This window comes from Acipenser ruthenus, chromosome 4 (genome assembly GCF_902713425.1).
Source record: "Acipenser ruthenus chromosome 4, fAciRut3.2 maternal haplotype, whole genome shotgun sequence".
NCBI lineage: Eukaryota > Metazoa > Chordata > Actinopteri > Acipenseriformes > Acipenseridae > Acipenser > Acipenser ruthenus.
In genome coordinates this window covers 3987633-4014270 of record NC_081192.1, presented here as the reverse complement: position 1 = coordinate 4014270, position 26638 = coordinate 3987633, and the positions used below count along the sequence as shown (strand labels likewise).

At 40.8% G+C, this 26638-nt stretch overlaps 1 protein-coding gene across 3 annotated transcripts in view; it reads left to right on the top strand.

Moving 5' to 3' along the window:
* slc30a8 (solute carrier family 30 member 8) overlaps nucleotides 1-25996 on the top strand; it is a 48065-nt gene extending 22069 nt beyond the window's left edge. The window contains exons 2-7 of one of the 3 annotated variants that reach the window (XM_034000640.3): nucleotides 5071-5200; nucleotides 5768-5874; nucleotides 6109-6200; nucleotides 10315-10441; nucleotides 11012-11187; nucleotides 24957-25996. In XM_034000640.3, coding sequence (XP_033856531.1) covers nucleotides 5071-5200; nucleotides 5768-5874; nucleotides 6109-6200; nucleotides 10315-10441; nucleotides 11012-11187; nucleotides 24957-25106 — 782 coding nt within the window. In that variant the 3' untranslated portion in view covers nucleotides 25107-25996. Of the gene's footprint in view, nucleotides 1-5070; nucleotides 5201-5767; nucleotides 5875-6105; nucleotides 6201-10314; nucleotides 10442-11011; nucleotides 11188-14886; nucleotides 14973-24956 lie in introns of those variants that run through there. The other 2 variants (XM_034000639.3, XM_034000641.3) reach the window with 2 other exon arrangements.
* Nucleotides 25997-26638: the final 642 nt, after the last annotated feature.

The following is a 26638-nucleotide window of genomic DNA, read 5'->3' as shown; positions in this document are numbered from 1 at the left end:
TGGGTTATTTTTTTAAAAAGAAATTCTTGAATTGTGCTTTTTTTTGTGTGTGTTTTGCTCCTGACATGCAGTACCTGAGTGAGAATGACCCATTTACTGTTAAAAAAAGTAACACTTACAGGATATTGGACCTAATTAAAAAAGAGCCTACTGCTCTACAATTGGAGTCAGAAGAGCACACTTTACGCACCATTTCATCGTGCATTGTCTGGGGAAGGGAGTCTTTCCCTTGAGCCGTACTTCCGTCAAAAATAGATCCCCCAGCATATATCTGGAGAACCGATTTCCAGTTGTCATTAAACTAAGTGTTTAACGTTATTGGGCTTACGGTAAGTTCTGGAGAATCGGATTTGGGGGATTTACAGGGAGTTCCGTGTCTGTCCGCACATCTGTCTGCAAGTCACACTCCCGTTTTTGTATTTGCTACTTCTTTGCTACTTGTTCTGTTGTCCTCACCCTTTCCATCATGCTAGCTCTTAGCTCCCGTTTTGCATTTCCAGCTGTGACAGGGGTTGTGTGTTACTGACGTGCTTGTTTTATTTAGAAAGTGGACTGGGAATACTCGCCAAGACAGAGGTCTTGTTTCCAGTTTGTAGTTTTATATTTATTTGCAGGAAATATTTTCAGAAATGTAACAACGTTATGTGAAATTGTACTGAATCTTTTTTTAAGATTATCAGTATAATTTCATTCAATTATTGTATGGGGATACTTCACGGATCATTTTATGGCTGGTTGAGTGTACAAGGGAATCTCGGGCTTCCACAATGTTGGTTTGGTTCCTGTGTTTAAGAACAGAGGAGTAAACAAGTGATCCAGTGGGTATGAAATAATATTACTCTAGCCCTTTTTTATGTAAAGTCTCTAATTTATCTACTCCAGCCCCATTTTAATAATATGCAAGCCTTGTAATAATGCACATGATGGTGTCATTCTTGAAATCAAATTGAACTGTACCAACCGTTTCTTGTGTATTCGAAGAAAAATGTCTTGGCAGCAGAGATGTATCATCTTTACAAATGCCTTTTTATATAGCTGAATTGGTTAATCTTTACTTGCATCTGAGCTTGCATACATACAGGGATCACTATTAAATGGCATAACTAGCTTGTATAAATTACTGGTTGAAAGCATTAGTAACATTTCCCAGACACTGAACTTGTTCAGTTCTGTTGGTAAACCATTTGAAAAGCAGGTACCACCAATATCCTGAACCACAGACTGGAATTATGAAGCTTTTTTTTTTTTTTTTTTTTTTGGTTTTCCTCTAGGGGATCATTAACATTTCACTTTTTAGTAACAGAGTACACTAGTTTCTAAGCTGTCTGCAGGGCACCCCATTCTTATGTTGACCACTAATCCGTGCCTTCGTCCAGGCTTGATCTCTAGACTCGTAGAGCAGTTCACTCCATGGTAATCCGTGCCTTCGTCCAGGCTTGATCTCGAGACTCGTAGAGCAGTTCACTCCATGGGAATCCGTGCCTTCGTCCAGTATTGATCTCGAGACTCGTAGAGCAGTTCACTCCATGGGAATCCGTGCCTTCGTCCAGGCTTGATCTCGAGACTCGTAGAGCAGTTCACTCCATGGGAATCCGTGCCTTCGTCCAGGCTTGATCTCGAGACTCGTAGAGCAGTTCACTCCATGGGAATCCGTGCCTTCGTCCAGGCTTGATCTCGAGACTCGTAGAGCAGTTCACTCCATGGGAATCGGTGCCTTCGTCCAGGCTTGATCTCGAGACTCGTAGAGCAGTTCACTCCATGGGAATCGGTGCCTTCGTCCAGGCTTGATCTCGAGACTCGTAGAGCAGTTCACTCCATGGGAATCGGTGCCTTCGTCCAGGCTTGATCTCGAGACTCGTAGAGCAGTTCACTCCATGGGAATCCGTGCCTTCGTCCAGGCTTGATCTCGAGACTCGTAGAGCAGTTCGTTCCATGGGAATCCGTGCCTTTGTCCAGGCTTGATCTCGAGACTCGTAGAGCAGTTCGTTCCATGGGAATCCGTGCCTTTGTCCAGGCTTGATCTCGAGACTCGTAGAGCAGTTCGTTCCATGGGAATCCGTGCCTTTGTCCAGGCTTGATCTCGAGACTCGTAGAGCAGTTCGTTCCATGGGAATCCGTGCCTTTGTCCAGGCTTGATCTCGAGACTCGTAGAGCAGTTCGTTCCATGGGAATCCGTGCCTTTGTCCAGGCTTGATCTCGAGACTCGTAGAGCAGTTCACTCCATGGGAATCCGTGCCTTTGTCCAGGCTTGATCTCGAGACTCGTAGAGCAGTTCACTCCATGGGAATCGGTGCCTTCGTCCAGGCTTGATCTCGAGACTCGTAGAGCAGTTCACTCCATGGTAATCCGTGCCTTCGTCCAGGCTTGATCTCGAGACTCGTAGAGCAGTTCACTCCATGGGAATCCGTGCCTTCGTCCAGACTTGATCTGTAGACTCGTAGAGCAGTTCACTCCATGGTAATCCATGGAGAGCACTGACCACGCACCTGATGTTTTTTAAATGGTGCATGCTTGTTGACAACCTCAGCAAGACTACTACAGAACAATCCCGATGTCTCCTCAACACAGGAAACAAGCTCAATTCTATTCCAGTCGAGCATATTCAAGTCTGGAGGAAAGCCAGCTTGTCTCCTCTCCAATCATCCTGGGTTTCAAGTTTGTGAATCTTAAACTTTCTGATGCAGAAAATGACTGCATGGTCACTCAGCTGGCCAGATACCAAGCCTGCACAGCAGACTTTTTTGTCTGTGTGTCTGTGTGTGTGTGTCTATGTCTGTGTGTGAAAATAAGGCCAATTGTTGCTTTTTCTGGGTCTTTAGAATTGCATCTACTGTAGTAGGTATGTTACTGTTAAGTTGACCAAAAATAATGTTCATCCATAGTGCTTTAAGCTGTTTACTTGTACGTTTTTTACAGAAAGGGTTGTTGATGTCTCATTGTTTTTCCACAGGGTCTTTAACCCCTCTGGACTGCAGTTCTCAAGTTAGCAGGGCAGCAGTTCAGTTTAGAATATCTGTTGGGATTCATTAAAGGGAAAGCCTTGATGGGTTTCTTTAGATCTGTTTTTCACTGAAGCATGACTCCAGGGAAGAATTGTTTCATCAATGCTGCTTAGTGTGCCAGCTTCTGATTCCATTTGTAGAGCAAGATGCTCTTTTTTTTTTTTTTAAATAGAACCCAAAGGGCTCCTGGCAGGAGAAAGCAGCAAGAAACAACATTATAAAATCAACGGCAAGAGCAGACGCATTCAAAAAAGGACAAACGCACTGTACAACAATCCTAAAAACAGTAATACAAGCATAAACAGTAGAACAATTCCAGTTTACATGATCCTGGCCATCGTCAGTATTTACAGGATTTGTAACCCTGGTCTGATTTTAAAATAAATAGTTGATTTGGTGTGTGTTTTTTTTTAAGATTTTTATGTTTTGAAGGCAATGAGTTCCAAAGATGAGATGCTGATACACAAAGGCATGTAGAACATTCTGCATTCTAAAGGCCTTGAAAACCCTGCAGTTTCAGTAATTGTACCCAAACACCTCTTTAGGCCTGAAATATGTGATTTTACCAGGCCCAGCCGAGTGATGCACAGTACCATGAAAACATATATTAAAACAATGTATACTTTCTGTATGATGATGGGAATTCCTCCGTGCACAGATTGAAAGCAGTGCTAACCTAGGCTTGAAAATCCATGTTCCTACTTCTCAGCACTGCAATATCAGTGGTTCCACTTTTCATCTGTTGAAGATATTGTTCTTTTGGCTGTGTTTTTATACCTTAATTTGGAATATGCAGATATTATTTAGATGTATGTCCTGCTTTTTTTTTTTTTTTTTTTTTTTTTTTGTAACGTCAGTAATCTCTTCATGTGTTGTTTTAAAGTTCACTCGTCTAGTTGTATTCCTACATTACCTAACAAGAAGTCGGCTTGGTGCCATTCTGATGTCAATGTTCAACTCAAAAGCGTTGGACATTTTACTGAAAAGAAATTGAAACTGAAAGCTCCATATACAATAACAGTCACTTCACATAAAAGAAACTGCCCAGTCTAACCATGTTCAATAAAGGAAAACAAAGCCAGGGATTAATAGCATTACCGTACTGTTAAGCTGAAACAAGATTTTTCACAAACCTCCAAAATGTGCATGCTTTTTATGTGTTTAACTCCATTTCTGTCTCGTGTAAACGCACACTTGCAGTGGAAAAAACAAAACAAAAACCCTATTGGATTACCTTGGCATTGACTGGGCGGTGTTTTGTCTTTTTAGTTGGTTATCAAACAAGGTTGTCTGCTGAATTTGTAAATGTTTGATTTTGACCAAATACTAGTCTCCCGTGAAAAGCATGGCAGTTTTTTCCAAATTCTGTGGCAAGGGTCCATGATTTCTGCAACAGAAATTCTTGAATTCTGCAGTAGCCTTTTAAAAGTTAAAACCAACCCGGTTCTTTGTTAATTTCTTTCTTCTTTTTATTATTATTTTTTTTTTATAGGGCTGTTTTGAACAGTTAACCCTCTTCCTCATACAAGAGTCTCGGATATTCCCCAGCATGACCAGCGGCTGTTTTATTTCCTAAGTGGCTTTTGCCTCCAGGCACATGTTTGCTCTTAACAAATGTATCCATGTTAGCTGAGGATTTTAATAGCCACAGCACGGCAGTGTCTAAAATGAGTGGTTTGCTTTTCCTAAGAGCGGGTTGAGCAAGAAAAACAAAGCAGAGGTATTAAAGAAATCTCACTGGGCCACCTTGTGGTATGTTTAAAAAACTTGAATTTGTTCTTATGAATGCTAGTTAGGCTTGTTGCCATGGAAAATCAATAATTCTGCAACCTAGCGTGCATTCCGCAAAGTCGCACCGCGATCCGTGATCGCGTTTTTCACGGGGGACTAAAATACAAGAAACATTTAATTTGTTTAAAATCCAATTCATCACCAACTCAAATACTACTTGTTGTAAAATGTTCTCTTGTAGAAATTCTTGGTTTAACTTGATTAATATACAGTTACCCTACAGAACCTGCCCACCTAAAACCCAGTATAATTGATACATTCTGTTCATTTCTTACAGCCAAGGTCTCGAGAAAGCTGACATTTCTCTACCTAGCCAATGATGTCATCCAGAACAGTAAACGAAAAGGCCCTGAATTTACAAAGGATTTTGCACCAGTTATAGTTGATGCCTTTAAGCATGTTGCAAGGTAATGTTTTTCACTTAAATAATTGACCAGTTAACAGAAAACATGTATATTAACTTGTTGCATCAGGAAAGTTAAAAATGTATTCAAAGGGAAATATCCATGTAATAAACAGAAATGATGTAATAAACGACAACCAGAACGGTAAGGCTTTTTTTCACCGATTTTATTTTATTTGAAGTGTTGATTCAAGTTTGTGGCAGGACAGTGTCCGGAATGAGACCGAGACAAGAAGCTGCAGTGAAGCCCTGTTGCTCACGTTTTATTAAAGAAACAAATGAATCTGGAACAAACAAACTGGGGTATACACTAGTTTAGTGGTGGGATGTTTTGAGCAGAGTCCTCTTTCCTGTACTACGCAGCTCTGCAGTGCATACTGAAACTAAGTTTGGTCCAAGGTTAATATAGATTAATTCAAGTGTAATATACTTTAAATTTCTGATGGCCAGTTCTGACAACTTTGCACAGCAGTAAAGTCATGTTTATAAAATGATAAACTAACAAACAATATCCATTGTTATGAAATATTTTGAAATGTTCTCTCTCTCTCTCTCTCTCTCGCACACAAAGTGCCAGTGATGAGGGATCCAAGAAGCACCTGGAAAGAGTATTCTCGATTTGGCAGGAAAGGGCGGTTTACGAGAATGATCTGCTTGACCAACTCAAAGAGGTTCTGCGTAAGTTTCTTTAGCCAGGTCGTTTAAACCTCATAGGAGACACATCTTTCTCACATACACATTTTACTTCATCTGCTTCAAACCATTCACTCTGATATTGTGTGTCCCCTGAGATGGTGATCCCAGGGATACAATGACTTATCCCTGCCATGTCCACTGTAAGCACACCTGTTTAGTTTCCTTGTTGGTTGACTGCTTAGCTGGTACCATGCCTTTGCCCCTTCCTTTTAGAAGGTGGTAAGAAGCCGAAGAAGCGTCCCTATGAAGAGATCAAGGTTAAGGAAGATGATTATCCCTGCCCGAGCTCTCCTGCCGACTCTCCCCAGGTACACTTTCAGCACAAGTTGTTATTTTATATTAAATAGTTGTGTATAAACCAAATTTCTCTTGTCTTGCAAACATTTCTCAAACTGCAGTACGTGCAGATCCTTCCTTCCTTCCTTCCTCGGCTAGTTCAGTGATTGGCTGGTTTTAATGGCTGCTTACTGAACATACCTTTATGCAAATGCTTTGTTTTTGAAGAGAATAACAATACTGTGGTGGAGTTCCCTTTTAAAAAAAAAAAAAAAAAAAAAAAAAAAAAAAAGAAATGCTGTTGCTTTTGGATCTTTGCTCCACAAAGAACATGGATTGCATGTTCTAGAACATCAGGTTAACTGAAAATGAAATGAAACCCTTGAGCGGCTGTTCAGCCGGTTTCTTGAAATACATTTGAGAGAGATTCGAGTATCACGAAGAGGTGTGCCACCAACCTTCTCTCTGAGTGTCATCAAACAAAGTAGACATGGTTTATGTGTCATTGCTGTGAACTGTTGTTTAACTCTGTAGAGACATTAATATATAAAGTGCCTTATGGTCAGCACCTCTTTGGAAAAAGCTTTGCTGTGCATGAATGCCTTTTAAGAATATACATAAAGAGAATGCATGCATACATACATACATACATACATACATACATACATACATACATACATACATACATACATACATACATCTTACGCACTGACGTGGCTGCTGAATTGTGGGGAGTTTGGTGGTGTCTTGGGACGAGGGGAAGAGATCGTTACCATCATCATGATGATGCATAAAAACCCTGTTTTCCTATTTCTGGATTCTCTTTATAGTTTTATATTTACAATCCAGCATTTGTTGTTAAATTGATTGAACCAACTGCTAAATCACAATGGAGTCAGTTTATTACTAACCTCACTGCCTTTGCAATGATCAGTTTCCTTTACTCATAAACTGATGTTTTTCACTGCTGTTTTAAATATCATTTAAAATTCTCTTATTAACTTGAAATTGCCTAAATAAAACAAAACATTCACTGAGTAACAGTTATATCCTCCACAATTGTAAATAATATTGTTTTAAAAATAAATGTGATTATTGAAATGAAAACAAAGCTACAATGATAACGGGTTTGCAGTCGGTACCTATCCAGCAGCACTGGGTATAGTATTGTGCTTGGTTTGATTTCATGGGTTTGCAGTGATCCTGAATTTCTAAAAGAGTACTCTGTTGAAACTGACGGGTATTCAATTTAACCACACTCACCTGGTAAGAACATAAGAAAGTTTACAAACGAGAGGAGGCCATTCAGCCCATCTTGCTCGTTTGGTTGTTGGTAGCTTATTGGTCCCAGAATCTCATCAAGCAGTTTCTTGAAGGATCCCAGGGTGTCAGCTTCAACAACATTACTGGGGGTGCTAATCACAAACAGTAGATCACCTAATTAAAACACCTTAATATTACTTAAATACAGCTAATGTTAAGAGTTGGAATGAGGACCCTAGCAGACAATGGGAGAGATTTGGAAAACTGCCACAGCTCAGACTGCCCTTGGTCGTGTGGCTCTTAGACAGCTGGCACTTAGAATGGCTGGCATTCTAAGACACTGATTGCCAATTTATACTGTCCTGTAGGCCAGGAGCCGTATACTTCACACTAAATTTGCATCAACCTCACATTAGATAGCTCAGTATTTCAATTTATTAAATGGTTACTTCATGGAATCTATTTTTTGTTTCTCAAAATATTACATTTCTTGCCATTTAATGACATTGTATTTGTTCTGTATATTTATTACAGTTCCCGCTTGGATCATTAGTGTGCCATGATTAATAGATACTAGGAATTATTTTCAGCCACTTTCTATTAATAAATGTACTGTTAAAGGTGATTAAATGTGTGCAGTAGTTAAGTTTGGTAAATAGTAATCCACGCAGGCAAACCCTTTTAAGTTTCTCTGAATAGTTGTATTTCCAAATTCACCCTTTAACATGCTGTAAGCTGACGGGCATCGCTTAAAACTGAAAGGAACCTGTTAAAAACGTGTTAATTGCATGATGACATTTCCTGCCCATTCCATTTTTCAGTACCAATCAATGATCCTGAGAAAGCGTTTTCTGACAATCTAAATTAAATTAACAGTGCATTTTTATGAAGGCTGATTTCTTTGCTGATCTTGGCTGGAGTTTATTTTTTTTGAGTCAACAGTATAGGCTGAGACATGGATCAAGGTGTAATAAGATGAAATCGTATTCCTTTTCTGATCAAATTAAATGTTGTCTCTTCTTTACTTACAAAAGGAATACTATTTAATCTAATAGAAGCATAAGCAATAGCCTGTGTAAAATGTGCAGAGACGCTTTCTCATTATCATGGATTGGTACTGAAAAACTGCAGAGACAAGGCAGGACATGTCATGATACAGTTAACACGTTTAACAGGTTCTTTTCCTTTTTAAGTGATATCTGTCGTCTTAAAACATGTTCAAGGAAATTTGGAAATAACTATTTGGAGAAAAGGGATTCCCAGTAATTTGAGCCCTGACATTTGCCTCTTTTTTACTGAAGAAAAAAACATGTTTTTATTTGTTGTTTTTCTTCTATTAAACTAATAGATGTGAAAGTAAAATACTTTATATAGCTATCACACGTATGCAACAGATAGCATTAATCTTAAATATGAGTACTCCATTGTCTATTTTTTTCTTAAACTTTGCAGGATAAAATACTTTCATACATTTAACACAGAAATAAAAATAAGGGGTCACCAAATTAAAAAGAGATGTACCCTGCCTCTAAGGCAGCTTATTTACTTATTTTCTAAAGAAAGGTAAAATGAAACGAGGATGTGATTATTTTTTTTTTAATTGTTTTAAAGTATTTGTATCATATACAGTACCCAACTAATCAATGTAAATATTTAACAAATTAAATGTGCACCTGAAGACCTGAAACTATTGTATTTCATTATTGCTAAAAACAATTATTGAAACTCATTATTGTTTAAACAATCATTTCACATTTCATGAAATGTTGTATTATTCACTAACATACGTTTCTTAGAGGGTACCTGTGGTGAACTAAAAGTAAATTTAGACTTATTTCATAGAAAATATGTTTGCAAAAACTTGTCATATTTTACAGCCCCTCCTGTTGTTGTGATGGGCTATTTTGATGCACAGTGTTCAAAACACGACAAGCTTCAGTGCCCTGTGTTGTAACGGTGGCACGGTGATGTGACATGACGGCGTTGATCTCCGCAATTGTCACCTATAGCTACACACAAAGCAAAGCCGTTTGCACACAGATATACAAATATCATGGATGAAGAGAATAATTCCAGCACAATACAATGGTACCTGTATGAGCCGTTCTTGTTTGACTACAGTAGTCTAACCTCTTCACGCAGCGAGAGTGATATCCAGACAAGGATAGCCACCAGTTCATTTTAGCAGCAGTCAGTGGATAAACCCGCCCGCAATTCTCTGTGATTGGTTGCAAATATGAACATTGACTGTTCAGTAATTCTGCAGATTTGCACATGCTGTACAGCCGCTTTTTAATGCTGGTCGTTCAAACTTCCCTTTAGTCATATCATGTGTCATTGTACTGTAATAAGTTAGAAATGGTAGTAACACAGCAGCCTGCATCCAAGTACAATACGACGATGCTCGGGGGGGCGGGGGGCGGGGGGCGGGGGGAGGGGGAGCGTCCCAAGGAAGGTTCAGGGACACTGGGACCAGTGTTCCAAAAGTGGTCACCTTAGCTCTAAAGCAGCACAACGCGTTTTTTTGACTCTGATGGCTTTCCATCGAGATCACTATGCATGCGCGCGGATAATCTGGTTTGCTTACTTTGCTGTCTAAGACTGCTGTATTGATCCTGGAATTATTATGTATATTCTTTTAAATATATTAATTCCACATATCGCACAAAGCTCCTTTTCATTTGCCATTTTTGAAACTATCGCGCAACTTCTGGTGAGGTGGTAAATTAAGTCCAAGGTATTTTTGTCATTTCTAGCAAATAGAGCATCTGATTTTTGTATTGCATGTCAAAATATATTCGTTTGGATATTTGTCCCAGAAATTTATATTTAAAAAAATAAATAAATAAAACAACAATAATGAGTGTTTTTCTGTTTTGTTAGACTGTTGAAATCATCAAAGCTTTGCAGGAGCTTGAGAATGCAGCCTCGGGGGATGCTGCTGTTCGCAAGAGGATCTCCTCCCTGCCCCTGGAGGTTCAGGATGCTTCCTTGCTGGATAGAATAACAGGTAGATGTACCAGACTAGGGGTTTGAATATTGCACCATACAAGGGATTTTGAGAGGACCAGATATTGCTCAAGGTCATGTCATAAGGAAAAGTCAGACATGCAGTTGATAAGCTTGGTAATATACGTGCACAGGATCTCAACACAGGCATAGGCTGCTGAGATAAATCAGTGGTTACTTGTTGCCCCTAACGCTGTCCTGATATGGCCCATTCCACCTTACGTGTGTTACAGCAACGTTAAGGACTGGAAATGTGAATCAAGAATTTTCCTTTAGGAAGCTTTTGACCTATAACTTTTAAAAAATACAGTAATCCATTGTGTATCTTAACCGTTTATCCGCCATGATCAATCTCTTCAGCAATGTTAGTTTATGATTTGGCTGTAAAACTTTAAAAATGTGTTGCACCCAGTCTTCAGCCTCCATTGCAATGCAGGACTGTGTGTGTGCTCCAAAGTGTAACAAACCCAGAATGTGGAGTGTGCCTCATATGAATTGTTTAAATGTAATTAATAATAATGTTGCTTGACAGACCTTTGTATTTTGTTTTTTGTTGCTGTTAATGATTTAGATAAAGAGTCCGGGGAGCGGCTCTCCAGAATGGTGGACGATGCCTGTCTGCTTCTGGCAGACTATAACGGGAGGCTGGCAGCGGAGATAGATGATCGGAAGCAGCTGACCCGAACACTCACCGATTTCCTACGCACTCAAAAAGAAATTCTAACAGAAAAAGAACAGAAACTGGAAGTGCGTAAACTTTTACCCTTTTTTAATTTTTATTGTTTTATATTTACAGTTTTTGTTTTACAAAATGCTCCCCAACCCTTGTCTTTAGTACCAGCAGTTTTTGTAGACTTTAAATGGTGAAATAAAGTTGAGGGTAAAATCAAAATAAGACTAAATCCCCATTTACACGTACATCTCCTAACTGCTTGTGTGTGTATGTGAGGCCCTAAGCAGTGTAACAATAGCTGAATTATGTGCGATATTGATTATTATAGAGTGTTGTTGAGAATCGAAATATTATTTTGACGTACTTTTGTACGAAAAAATAAATAAATAAATAAATAAATAATGATATCAGATGACGAGATATGTACCACTGACACAGGAAGGGAAGGGATATACTCGCCACTTCCAAAATTGAAGTTATTAAAAGGTATCCGTGGCTTACCGGTAGCTGTCAATTAAAAAAAAAAAATGGAATTTTGTTCAGTACAGAAAAGGCGATATGGAACAGCACTGGCTACAGCGCTGTCTATCGAAGTCAGCACAAAAACATGAGCGTTCCCAAAGTCACTTGAGAGCCACTGTAACACTCAAAACTTTTGGACAAACCCGGATTGATGTTAAAATGGATAAGCAGAAGCGTAGGGATACAATACATCACAATGAGCAGGTAAGAACTGGCTTTGAGGGCACGATGAAGCACCAATTCCTCAAATGGAGGTCATTCTGTGGAATTACTTTCTCTGATACTTTCTACGACAGCATGTTAAGCAATCACATGTCCGTAGTCACAGTATACTTGGGTACCTGTACAAGATTTAGAACAACAATCTCTTGTGTCTCGGGTTTTGTTAGATGCAATAAAAAGTACAGGAAGCCAAATGCGTAGCTGTAGTGGTAAACACAGCTTGGCTCAGCTGAAATGAATGGTTGTTCTGTGAATGTGGTACATTTACTAAAAAAAAAATAATTAAAATGCTTTTAAAAAAGACTAAATTCCCATTGGGCTTATTGATTTTTAGATTCTATTGATTTAGAAGTATTACTATGCAGGACAGCCACTATAAGATCGTTACCTTTGTTAAAAATGTTACTGATCTACCGATTTTAATCAACTAATGCCCATAGAATAACTGATCAAAAATTAATTGCAATAAATCAAAGGTTTTTATTGCCACAAAAACAAAGGTAACAACAAAACAAAAGCCTATCTTCCTTCGAAGATTCTAACTGAACATTTGAAGTTGTTCCCGAGCTACCAGACAGTCCAGCTGAGCTGTTTGACTGTCTCTTGTATTTCAGTGTTTATTGACACAAGATGTGTAGATCGTACTTCCAGTACACTTTTCCTAGACACAGTCTTTCTCTTTTCAAACACACCGAACTCCTATCCACCTATGTAGTACACCTTCCACTACCCCCACACTGGCTACAGGGATTCCCCTGCTTTTAAGCAGGGGCTAATTACCAACAGTTAACAATCAAGTTGTTATTACACCAATCATTCTAACACTCGGCACCGGTGTGTATCCTGGAGTTCAGTTTCTGTAACCCGATACTACCAGTGGTCAACCCATTGTCATTGCCGTTTGTATGGAAACCATAGCTCTCTTCATCCTTAAGCACATACGTCCCGTCTGTAACTCTGCCACAATATATAATATATACATACATACACTCGCAGACAAAAGTATTTGGGCAGTTAAAATGAGAAACCACAAAGTGATTTTTCTTTAATTTTGAATTATTTTATTGAAAGATATAAACCTAAAGTAGAGATTCAGCTTTATAATAAAACAACAAATGATTACATAACATGTATAAAATGAAAAATAACATGCAAAAACGAATTTCATACTTTGACAAGTATTTGGGCACCCTTACATTAGCATTTTGTGTGCCCACCCTTTGCTTCCTTTACACCTTGCAGTCTTTTTTTTGTATTTTGAAACCAGTTGCTGGCATCTTTTCGGAGATATTTTTCCCCATTCTTCAGCACATACTGCTTTGAGTTCTGCAATTGACTTTGGTTTCCTTTTTGCAACAGCAGCCTTCAAGTCAATCCACAACATCTCGATGGGATTCAATCTGGGGACTGAGATGGCCAATCCATAACTGTAATCTTCTTTCAGAAATTCCTTTGTAGACTTCGCAGAATGCTTCGGGTCATTATCCTGCTGGAATACAAACTTCCGTCCAATAAGCCTTCTAGCACTGGGTAACAAATGAGAGTGCAAAATGTCTTGATATTTTGCAGCATTCATTGATCCTACAATACAAAGTTCGCCAGTACCTGAGGAAGAAAAACAAGCCCATATCATCACACCCTCCACCATGTTTAACACTGGGCATGACTTTTCTTTAAATTCTTCTCCTCTTCCACCAAACATATTTTTCTTGGTGAAATATTTTGGATTCATCTGACCATAAAATTTGGTTGAAGAAATCATCTGGCTTCAAGTATTCAATGGAAAACTCCATCGCTTTCTTTTGTGTATTGTTTTTAACAGAGGTTTGCATCTTGGTTTTCGCCCAGGACATTAATCTCAAGGTATCATTGAATTGTTCGCTCGTGAATTTCCTGACCATCTTCTCTCAATTCTTGTGTCAAATCTTTTGCAGTAATCCAAGGATTTTGCTGGGCTGCTCGAATGATTCTTCCAGATTTTGCAGAAATCTTTCTTGGTCTTCCACACCTGGAGCTAGTTGCAGTAGTTCCTTGTTCTCCTGTGTTTGTCAGTAATAGCCCACACAGTGCTTTTCAGTCTTTCTGCTAGTTTCTCCTTTCTCATTTCATTGTATCACTGCCATTTTGAGATTGTTGCTGGACTTTTGGTTTTATTCTATAATTATCATCAGGTGTTGGTTTTCAATCATGGTAATTGTCAATAATCATGAAATGGGTTTCATACCCATTTCATTGCCCAGATACTTCTGTCAAAGTATAAACTTCATTTTTGCATTTTATATGTAATGATTTGTTGTTTTATCATGAAGGTGAAGCTCTACTTTAATTTATATCTTTCAATTGAACAATAGAAATTATAGAAATCACTTTTTTTTTTAACTGCCCAAATTCTTTTATTGCGACTGCACATACGTACGTGCGTGTGTACGTTCTTCCCTGAAAATTGCAAGCATGCCCCTTGTTATATTATCTAAATGGATATCAAAAGTGAAGATTTGCCGTACATATTTTAACTCAGAGCTTAGATGAATATGTATGAGTTTGTCTTGCTTATAAGTCATAACTAACTATTTATGCTCCTTTGTACCAAGTCAGTGAAAGGGATGTGGTAGACAAATAAGAAAGAAACAGAGTAAAATAACCCCCAAAAAATGTTTGTCATATTTCGTAATAGCTAAATAAAATATTACCAAGAGTCATTTTAACACTTGTAGGAGGAGGTTTAAATAAAGGAGTTTATATTTAGAGATTTCGTAATGTGTTTTGATAAATCTCTTGAAAGTTTGCAGCTATGGGTATTCTGCAGCTTGGGTTCTTAATTGGCACTCCTGTGCCCTGACAAGTCTAGGAGCCTTATACCCCCTGGTCGCTAATGTGAGATTGTGAGTGATGTACTAATTTAAGGTTAAGAAAGGCACTGGCCTTTGAGAAGGCACCTGGAGCTTTGTCTTTTACCTGGTAAGTAGCTCTGTGCACACAGCTTGTGGTTGAAGATTTATTAACTATTTACTGTCAAGCTTCTGTTGCAGGTATTGAATGAGGACGTATCGGCTGATGTCTTCATCGTCCTGTTTGAGTCATTCCTGTAAAAGAAAATAAAAACCAAACAACAATATCTGTGGTGTGTTATTCTTTAAGCTGCTGCTATGAGAGGGTGTTGGTGCTTCAGAGAAGCTGAAAGTGTGCTTAATTCAAAATCGTCAGGCCAGCCTTTTCCCAACCCTTATCCACAAGGACTGCAGTACCCCTACTTGTAATGTAATAATACTGCCTGTTTTGTGCACTAGATAACAATTCAGATTTCACATTTAGGAAAGAAAGAAAAAAAAAAAAAACCTGGACTAGAATAACCCCTTCAGGTGAGATTTGGGGGAGCTTTTATAGGCCTTTATCTTCAAACTCCATCCAGTATGTTTACTGCGAGTCAGAATGTTTGTTTGGTCGTGCCTGTTGTGTGATGCAGGTTTAAACATACTGTAGAGACTGGACTACATTGCATTTATACTAACTTTACCATATGATGATCAAATCCCTTTTTTCATTTTTTTTTTTTTTTTTGACTTGTACACAAAGTCAGTGTTCTGCTAACGGGTATAAACAACGTAAGTCCTTTCCCCAAGCACTAGCTTCCTTGCATTGATCTCTTTCAGGTACTCTGAGTTTATGGGTTGGATTAAGTAGTTCATCTCCCTGCACACAATGTAATCCATGCTTTCAGTAACTCTGTAAACAGCTGTTTCAAATCTAATCGGAATCTCACGTTTTTGCATTGTGTGAAATTGGAGGACGTGTTGCATTTCCTGGCCACTGTAAACTCTAGGTTTAGGATTTGTTGCAGTTGAATCCACCAAAGCTCTCGTTTCTAATGTGCTTGAGATATTGACTCCAGTTACTTAACGAAAGCCTGTAGGGAGCGGTGCTGGTACCATACTCAGCTTGTGATTGGTCTGTAATGCAGAGCATTCTCTTACATGCATCCAGAACGTACAGGTTTTGAAAGTATTTAGTTTGACCTATAAAGTATTTATATTTGCTGTATTTTTCCGTGCTGATATTTTACATAATGATTAAGATCAAGTTACCCTGCTGGGTATGCTTGAAAATGCAAAGAAATACTTCAGCGTAACTTGGTATGGGTGAGAAATATCAGAGTTATCTTAACTACAGGAGTCCCTCGCTAATACAGACACCATTATGCCATACGTTCGGATACGCCGAACACAACGTATGTCCCCCCAATTATAACCAGTTTAGGTCACTGTGAATACTAAATTGCTAAAATGAAGTATATCACTAAAAGAGGGCATATAAACTAATTGTGCTCGAGAAGCTTTTAGAAATACTGATGGACTCCAGCGGTTCAAAGCGCAAGATGGGGGACTACAATACTACAAATTCAGAATTTTAAAATGTCTTAATTGCTTTTGCAAATAGTCTGACTCATACCAACAGAAAACGAAAGTAGCAGGTAGGCTATGCGTTTTACTTGCAGCCACCCTTGCACTGTAAACGGACACCTTGTTGTTTTGGACAACCTGTCTGTCTCCCGACAAGTCCGGTTTAGCGAGGGCCTACTGTAATTAGATTGATGTATCATTGTATTTCCCCATCAAGTACAAAATGTAACCACTACCGTATGGGTGTTTACCTGCTAAAGACCCTGAACCTGAAAAATTCTAACAAAGCTGCATGCAGTGCCCTGTAACGCAGTCATGCCCGCCCCCAAGGGCATATAAGGACTGCCTGCCCAGATCACAGCATCATTTCCTGTCAGAGGACTGAAACCTGACAGGAGAGCCATAGACAGATGAGTACTTGTTACTTTTATCTGCGTATTGCTCACTAGTTGTGTATTACACCAATTAATGCGGTAATTACTGTAGAGTTTTGCACACAGCCTGTTTGTCCCGCAGCGACCTTGTGCTCCGTGTGAAGCCGGCGGCTCATGTCGCCCAATCCCAGGAACTAAGCAACTTGAGTCTGCTGACTTGTGCTCCCCTTACAGGCTGCTTGGCTCCAGCTGGAGTTAAAAATTAAAAGTTTTGTTTTTGTAAACAACATTATCATTTTGTTAACTGTAATTGTGTTCTTACAGAGATAAGTACTTCAGGTCAGACTGCTTGCAGTGTCTCGTTGCCGTTTTGGTGACTGCAGGGCTCTAACAAGCAGGCATCCCTCATTCCTCAGGGAGCCCACGTGGGAAGCTGTCTTCACGGTCTTCCTTATCCTCTGCCTCTCTTCCTTCTCCGAGGAAGAGAAAGTCATCGATCCATCAGATCGGCTAACTCTGAACAGCTGGAGAAACTCTGGGCAGCTACAAGCACAGACTGGCAGCAGGATGTACTGTCCATCGCCTCGTCTATAGGCCAGGGCACTTGCAACACTGCAGTGGCCCTTTTAATCCGTGGCAGAAGCTCTGCTGACAGAGTGCTTAATCGCAGGGGACGTGCTGTCTGACTCCACCTTCTCGGAGGGGAACGTCCGCTTTTGTTAGCCCACCTCCTCAGCCGCCTGTCAGCAGAGCTTCTACCACTGATAAAAGGGCCACTGCGGTGTTGCAAGTGCCCTGGCCTATAAATTGAGACGAGGCAGTCCGTCTTTCAGCCTGCTGCCTCTTCTGCATCCCCCCAGACCCCCCCCCCCCGCACCCAGATTTTCTCTTTTGAGATACAATCCTCCTGGGGTCACCTGGCTACAGCTCCAGTTGTTTCCCTGTTGATTGACATGCTGTACAGCCTGAATGACGCAGAGAAACTGGGTTTGGGCCAATTTCCACCAGTAGAATTTTATATTGCCACTGTTGTACAGGTGCCTGAACTAGCGCTCCTGACCAAGGATGCTAGCTGCCCAAGCAAGCAGTGTCAGGCCGGTGCGTTCACCGCAAGGCTGGGTAATTGCAACAGCATACTGGTCGCTACCAGGCCTGCTTGTTGAAATCGCTTTTGGAGAATCACAGCCCCTCACCACAGCAGCTAGAGGAGCTGTGTTTGGTGAATAAAAACCTGCTCTGTATCTCCTAACTGAATGGACAGGCTGTGAGCAGGAACCTGGCTGTTTTGATAGCCGTAAGAAGGCAGCTTTGGCTTTCCCAGGCACGAGTGTGTGTTATGGATAAAGCACCACTGTTAGATGCCCCCATTACACCGGGGTATACCTTTGCTCCTGCAGTGGATGAGATGCTGCAGCATTCTCACCGTGCACAGGAGTCCACAAAGGAGCTGGTGCATCTGCTTCCCAAGTGACCACCCCCAGTGTGCAAACCAGCGGCAAACTGGTGCCCAAGGCCCCAGCAGCTTAATAGACTGGCACAGCTGGTTGCAACGACGGCCAGAGGTGATTTTCATAAGCGACCCACGGCTTTAACAAGTTCCACAGCCAGGCACAGAGGCAGAAGCCCAGTAGCAGCCCTAGGAGCTTGTTGCCACAGGCCCAGGGCCCCTTTTCAGGGAGTCACCTGGAGTATTGGTGTCAGTGCACCACAGACATCTGGGTCCTTGCTGTGATTCAGACCGATTACTCACAGCAGTTCAAGCATAGGCCCCCTCCCTTTCGGGGCATGACTACAACACCAGTCACGGACCCGTGAGACACTGCGGTATTCTCAGGAGGTGAGAGCTCTGCACGGTACACCCTCTCCAGTTGATGGAAGGGTTCTATCTAGATACTTCCTGGTTCCCAAGCAGGATGGTGGCCTCAGACGAGTCCTCGACCTCAGACAGTTTAACCTGTATCCGAGTCGAAGAAGATTCAAAATGTTGACCATGCAACAGCTGTTGGGGTCAATCAGTCCAGGTGACTGGTTCACCACGGTGGACTTCAAGGACGCGGATTTCCACATCCCCATAAGACCAGGGCACAGGAGGTACCTGCGGTTCGCTTTCCAAGGAACAGCGTACGAGTTACGTGTACTGCCACTTGGCCTCTCTCTGGCTCCCAGTGTCTTTTCAAAGTGGATTGAAGCTATCCTGGCCTCCGTGTTCAGGAGTGTTCAATTACCTGGACGACTGGCTCAATTGTGCCCAGTCTCCAGCACGGAGAGGCCCACACGGAGCTCGTCACCGGCCACCTTCATTGGTTGGGCCTGTCATTGAATCGTGCAAAGAACCAGCTCACACCTTTGCAGACAGCCTCCTATCTGAGAGTGTGCTTGGACTCCAGGTCAATGCTATCCACTCTGTCGGACGACAGAGTGCAGAGAATAGCCACCTATGTGAAGCTTTTTCAGCTCAACAGAGCGCTTACAGTAGTGATGTTCCAGAGGCTTCTGGGCTTGATGGTAGCAGATTCTCAGACCCTTCCTTTTGGTCTCCTGCGCATTGCACCCTCTCCAAGCCTGTTACAATCCCGAGGTGGTGAGCCTCATTTGGGAGAGGTTTGGGAGAGTAGAGAGAGATCTTTTTGCCCCTTTTGGTTTTCCATAACAGGAGCTGCGGACCTGCTGACGATAGATGCTTTGGCTCACCAGTGGCTGAGGCAACTGTTTTTATATGCCTTCCCACCGCTCGCAATGCATCTGCTGTGTCTGGAGAAAATCAGACGGGACCGGGCCAGGGTGGTGGTATTAGTAGCCCCTTATTGACCCAGGAGACTGGTTGGTTTTCAGCCCTGATACGACCAAGTGTTGTGACCTGCTCAGTGAGGCGTGGGGAACCTTATGGCATCCGACTCATCAAGCCTACAGCTCTGGGTTTGGCCCCTGAATGGCTGCATACAAGTCTGGGTCTGTCTAATAGGGTAATTGGCATCCTGCAAAATGCCAAAACAGCGTCTACGTGTTCCCGGTACGGGTATAAGTGGGGCATCGTTCAGACATGGTGCTTGCTTCTGGGGCTTTGACCCCACGACCTGTCCCATGGCAGTTATACTGCAATTTTTGCAGGACCTTTTTGACGAGGGGAAATCCCCTCTGCGTAATGACTCGGTCTCCCCAGGAGCTCACTTCCTAGTGGGGCAGTTTTTTTTAAAAGGACCTTTGTGGCTTCTGAGGCTTAATGTGGTGATTGATTCCAAGCTGCATCTGTCACCAATGCAGTGGTGTGGGCTACTTCCCATACTTCTTGTGAGGTTCTACAGACTGTCGTGGATCCACAAAACCCTGGCTTCAGGGTTGACCTTTACAACCTAACATAGAGGTGTGTTTCTCCCTCAGTTTTTTAGCCCTAGCTACTGGTTCCTGAGGTTCTGTGTGGTAAGGCACAGGGCAGCCTCTCTGCTTAGCCCTGTAGCATTCTGGTCGTTCTGCAACATTTCCCTTGCGACCGCTCTGGCACACTCACTCATGCAGTAATGGTTACATTTCATACTTGATAGGGAACTCTAGATTATTACCATAACCCTGATTCCCTGAAATAGAAATGTAACCATAACCTTCAAGGTCTCTGCTTCCATGATTGTAGCAGGCTTGAAGGAAAAATGATGCTGTGATCTGTATGGGCAGTCCATATATGCCCTCGGGCGGGAATGATTGTGTCACAGGCACTGCATGCAGCTTTGATATAATTACTCAGGTTCAGGGTCTTTAGCAGGTAAACAACTGTATGGTAATGGGTAGTGTAGTGCATGTAAAAAATACATCTGTAAGAAATATCAATTAGAACCATTTTCTCACATCCACTAGAGGCAGTGTTGCAAGGGGATAAATTGCATTCTGTACTAATATATAAATCTGATTCTCAGTTTCCGGTGTGTACCAGTTTCCTTCTAGTGGTGGTCTACCAGCCCGATAACATCATTCAAACGCAGCTATGGTGGGATGGTCTGTGTCGCTGAAGTTTACAGTACTTGTACTATACAGAATGTCAGTAGCCTAGATTACCACATTAACTAGCATAGCTGACAATACAAACACTAAGATAAAAAGATAATAAAACAACTATAGTATCTGGAATAACTTACAAAAAATCCATGGGACATATTGATGCATTCAAGACGCAGCATACATAAAGCACTCTTTCAAAAGAGTTAAACCAAGGTTTAATATTTTGGAGAAGCCTGATTTTTATGCCACCTCACCACCTACCAAAGCTTTACACTCACTTTACTGCAAATGGCAATTTTGGCAAAGCTTCTTGTCAAATCTTTAGTTTCTATTTCGTTCTGTGTCTCTTGATCGAGTGTCTTACGAAGCAGGTCCCAATATCCAATTCGCAAGCAGTATCTATTGTGTGGAGGCAGGATACATTAGTCAGTCAAAGTGAAAGTAAAGCCTAGAAATTTAAACAAGCTACAGAAAAAATGAAACAAGACTTCTTGAGTTAGCGACAAGAGGACATCGTCCTTGTTGGAAAGGGACAATACCACTAGGATATTTTTTGTCAACTGCACATCTTTTAATGGCAATGTTTGGCATTTTCTGTTGGGTTTGTAGTGCAGGTTTTCTTAAATACTGCTATAAGCAGGGACAAAACACAGGCCATAAAGCAGCACTATTTTATGATTAAATCTACCGGAGTTATTATACTGAGATACAGCAACTGAGGACAGGTATAGGAGGTATACTGGTGATGCAGAAACCTGTTCACAGATTTGGGGGCGATTTAAGAGTCCACCAGAACTAATTTTCTATACATTTATAGAAAAGTTTTATATTTATAAATACCGTAGTCCTTTTATACAATTCTTCCCCTAGCCAGAATAAATACAGCTCTGTTTTAAAAGCTGACAAACCCAGTCCAAGACCAGAAAGCGCATGAACATTAATACCAACGTAGCCATCCCTCCCTGTGCCTGAAGATTCCTGGTCATAGACATGACGTCCTGTATCGTGTGGCAGTAGTCCAGGTTTGACAGATTTCCAGGGTATAGTTTCCTGTGAGGGTTATGACTGTCAGTACAATCATGTCCATGCTCAATGGAAGCCAGGACAAAAAATGTATTTTAGAACGGTGACAGAGGGCGAAACCACACAGCAGATTTAGTTTTTTTCTTCGTTCTAAGCCAGCAAAGTACAGAAAATATTAACTAGTTTGAGAGCCCAGTACAAAACCCATTTTCTTTGGCGAACGACTGACGTTATATTTGAACAAAATACAGCTGAGCGTAACTTTGTGCTTTTAAGAAAGCTCACATGATGGGGTGTGTTTTTTATTTATTTTTTTGGCAAAATATATTTTGACACAGCTCTCCTGTTGTAAATATGTCCTACAAATCTAAAAACAATTTCTTTACCTGCCCTGGTTTTAACATAAATACAGTACATACATTCTGTGCATTTCCCTTATCATCCAATTCACTATTTACAAGAAAAAATGAAATTTGACCAAAAAGGGTTCTTGGGTATCCAAAGCTAAAACAATCCTAGATTTAACCCTAAACCTACACCCTTACCTGTATAGAGAGCACCGCAGAGTAGCCAAATTCAGTCACCTTCTGTGAACAACCAGCCCCTAGAGCAGTGGTTCGGATAGCAAGTCAATCAGTGATATAAATTGATATAATACAATACCTAAGCTAAAGTGCATTACTAACATATTAAAGATAAATAAATACAAACACTACTTTCACTTTCCCGTTCCATGGTCATGGTATAAAAGTCCCAGCAAAATAGCAAAAGTATAACGATTTTCGAAAGCTTTTATCATAATGATATGTAAAACTGTATGAAATATCCCAGAATAGGTTGTGAAGGCCTTACTTTACCCCAAATGAATTAACTAAAAAGCCAAGGATGTCACACAGTAGTTAGTTACCAATTTTCTAGTGTTTATTTCAAGCGGAAACAGTGTAAAAAGCAGATGTCACATTTTTAAATGAATTCCTGCCATTGTCATTTCAATAAATGTTCATAAAGTAGCATTACTGAGGTTTACTGAAGCGAAAACAGTCACATTTAACTTAAATAGCGGGGTTCTGAGTGGCTCACATGGTCAAAGCACAGCTGTGTGGTGTGCAGGGTGTCATCCAGTCAGGGGAGTGCAGGTACGTGACCTGGCTGTGCAAAGTCGTCGGTCTTCTCTGGAGATTTGGGAGGGAGCATCGCATTGGCTCTGGTACTCCTGTGGGTTAGGGAGGCAAAACCGTCAGGGACTGTTTCTCCTCATCACGCTACAGCGGACCCGGCTGACCAGGCACCCAGTGAGCTCAGAGAGGACATCTGCAGGGCTGGCCTTTGTCCTCCAGAGGCCGATGGCTCGCTGACATCCACTCTCGACTTCTGGGTGCAAAGAGAAAGCTGGCTCGGTCGTGGGATCAGAAGACACCCACTGAACCTTCAGCTCTCCTGAGCTATGTGGGGAATTGCTGCGGTGAGGGGAAAAAAATAATCGGACATTCCATGGCGAGAAAATCGGTGGTAAAATAACTGGCCACACTAAGTAAAAAAATAAATCACCGTTTTTGGTTTTCGTTTATTACATTCCTTATAACAGAAAATAAGATCACACTGTAAAACAAAACATTGATCTCTATACGTAGCATTTACCTTGCAAGTTGGGCCAGTGTTTGGAAAGCATGAAGCGTTTTTCAGTCTTCCTCGCTTTGTTGATCCTGTTTTTTCTGTTAATCCCACACGTCACTTGCCATTTTAGAAACGAAATCACGCAGATTCTGGCAAGGTGGTAAATCGGTGCAAGGGAAAACATGTTTTGATACGTACCTCAACTATGTCATTAACAGCGGACACAGACATGGATTTTTGCCTTCGCATTCTTGTGCAGTAATGTCTGTTCGAATGTTAAGATATTTTCCCAGATCGCTGCTACAAAGCGAAATGGGCTGAGATTTATGACTCATGCCAAAATGAAATGTGATCAGAATGAAAGCTCGGTCAATCAACATGCAGCCATTATACTGACGTTAATGCTGTCCAATAGCAGCTTACAGGACCAGACTCGGTATAAGAAATCAGAACGCAAGCAGCATTTTCAAACTGTTTTATAATTTAAGATTTGGGAAACCCTACTTGACCAATTACTACAAAATAATAATACAATTCACCCATAACATCAAATGATTGGTCACAGATTCTGTGTTTGAAGCTTAAAAGTCAAGCTGTGTGAAAAGTACGCTACAGACTCTGTAATGTGACTTTCTGTCTGCTGTGGAGAGAATGTAAATTAAGAGCATAGGGATTGAGATGAACTATGGCCATTAAGGGATTATCAATCCATGTTTGGACATTTCAGAAGTCTACTGGCCAAGCCATATAGAGCACAGTATGTGTCGCTCCTGGAGGATGGGTTCAAGCCCTGGTTTATTTTTTTCTTTAGTTTTTTTTTCACAAAAATTTAAATGCCAACAAAGGGGGGGGGGGGGGGGAGTGATGTCTTATCAAAAACATTTCACAGGTACAAAAACAGTTTGAAAAAAATGGATCAGCCCTTAAAAGATGTCATATCTAGAAAAGGGGCCAAGTTATAAAAGAAAAGTGTGGCTTGTTTGGGTTTAATAAAAACATGGGAAGGTGGGGTGTTCTTTCACATATGTTGATGAATTTATTTTTCGCATATGACTGAAAGCAAATGACTTGTAGTTAGATTCACATATGTTAATATGGAAAAAGACTCCCATGATAGTGGCTCATTTCATTTAGTGTGAATTCTGGTGAGTATGTAACTAAAAAAAGAATCAAGCTTTACTTTAAAACCAAATATGATGAAGAGCCATAATGGGAAAGGGCCCTAAAATAGGCACTGGTAGCAATTCAGGGATGTGGGAGGGGCACGTGTCATACTTCATTTTTTCTGTTTGTATTTTTGGCTGGGCTGATGTATATTGGGAAAACATCACTCAGTGTGTGGACAGTTTGCATGGTCATTTCTTACAAAACGCTGTACCACACACAGTGCATAAGCAGGTCTCCTGGATTCACAATCCACTATTTAGACATTAAGATAACGTATCATTACAAAATGAATAAGACGATGTCAGGTCGGGTTGCATTTCTCATGTCTAACATTACACTGCACATAACAGTATTATTTTAGATCAAAACCTGATAATGTTGCTTTCCTTTTCAGTGTAATAATTGTCAACTCCAGCATCATACAAGGAACAGTGTATGTGAATAGGCAACACCGTATGTGAGGCTGTTATAACCAGATTTGCTCCCCTTTTGGAATTCATACATTCGTACATATAACCCTGTGCTGTTTTGTTACAGGAATATAAACAGAAACTGGCCAAGGTGTCTCAAGTACGAAAAGAGCTTCGATCCCAAATTGGCAACCTTCCAGACCTTTCTCTGCTTCCGAACGTGACGGGGGGGCCCCTGCGCTTGCCATCCTCAGGGGACTTCTACACTACAGACTGACATGCTGGGTCCTGGGTCTTCATCCTCTCAATACCCCACTCCTGTCCTCAGCTAGGATAGGTCAAACAGATATTGTGATATTATTTTTGTATCTTATGAGAGTGGAATTAATGATAAAAATAGAAAATGTATATGATGTGTTCCTACAAAAATACAATTAACTATATCATTTCGCACTCAACTGCAGTGTGTTTTTCGTTGTTATTTCTATCATCATGGCACGCCCCTGTGTTTTTGTTGAAGTTTAAGCCAATACATTCAATTTTTTTTTTTATGTATTGTCCAGGGTTATCGGTTCTGGAGTCAGGTTGTAGAAATGTATTGAATCTTTCTTTTAAAGGACTGGTGAAACAGATAAAGAAATTGTCTGGGAACCAATAATTCTTTAGTCGTCATTCTTTAGAAAGAAGTTTACACAATAATAGAGAGTTTCTGGACCACTTCAGCAATTCACAAACATCACTATGGTATGCCTTTCTGTGACTTCTGTGCAGGATGTCACAATGAGGCAGCGTTCTCGGTGGGATCGTCAGTTGCAGCATCCTTAGCTCGAGATGTAACAATGCGTAACCTGGAAAACAACACAGCAGCTTCACACTCAGTGAAATGCAACTTTAACCATTAGGTATCATAAATATATCTCAAATATATATTTGTGTTCATTTTTCAGATGTTGAAAAAAGATATTCCAAGTACTGTACAAATATACAGTGCCGTGAAAGTATTTTCCCCCTGTCTGATTTTCTGCATTTTTGCACATTCTTCACATTGTATTTGGTCAGATTTTATGGTGGGTTGTAGTAGTATATAGAGGGAGTCTGAGAAAAAAAATGACAAAGTTTGGTGCTTCTTTCATTTGTTTGGTGTGCAAGGTAATCAAACATGCAATCTTCAGGTGTGAAAAAGTTATTGCCCCTCCCCCCCCCCCCCAGTTAACTCAACCCAATTAAAGGGATAATTAGGGTCAGGTACTTTGGTTAACAACCAGGCCTGATTTGGAACAGCCCTGCCCAATATAAATCTGACTAACTTTGGCCCTTACCGTCAGAGTGAAGTTGTCAGCACACAAGTTCTAGAGGCATATCATGCCACGAACAAAACAAATTCCTGAAGACCTCCGGAAAAAAGTTGATGATGCCTATCAGTCTGGAAAGGTTTACAAAGCCATCTCTGGGGCTCCACAGAACCACAGTCAGAGCCATATTGACCAAATGGAGAAAGTTTGGGACAGTAGTGAATCTTCCCAGGAGTGGCTGTCCTGCCAAAATCTCTCCAAGAGCAAGGCGTAAAATTGTCCAGGAAGTCACAAAGAACCCTAGAACAACATCCAGGGATCTGCAGGCCTCTCTTGCCTCGGCTAAGGTCAGTGTTCATGACCACCATCAGAAAGACACTGGGCAAAAATGGGATTTATGGCAGAGTAGCAAGGTGGAAACCATTGCTCACTAAGAAGAACATGAATACTTGTCTCAAGTTTGCCAAAAAGCACCTGGATGATCCTCAAGAGTTCTGGAATAATGTTCTATGGACAG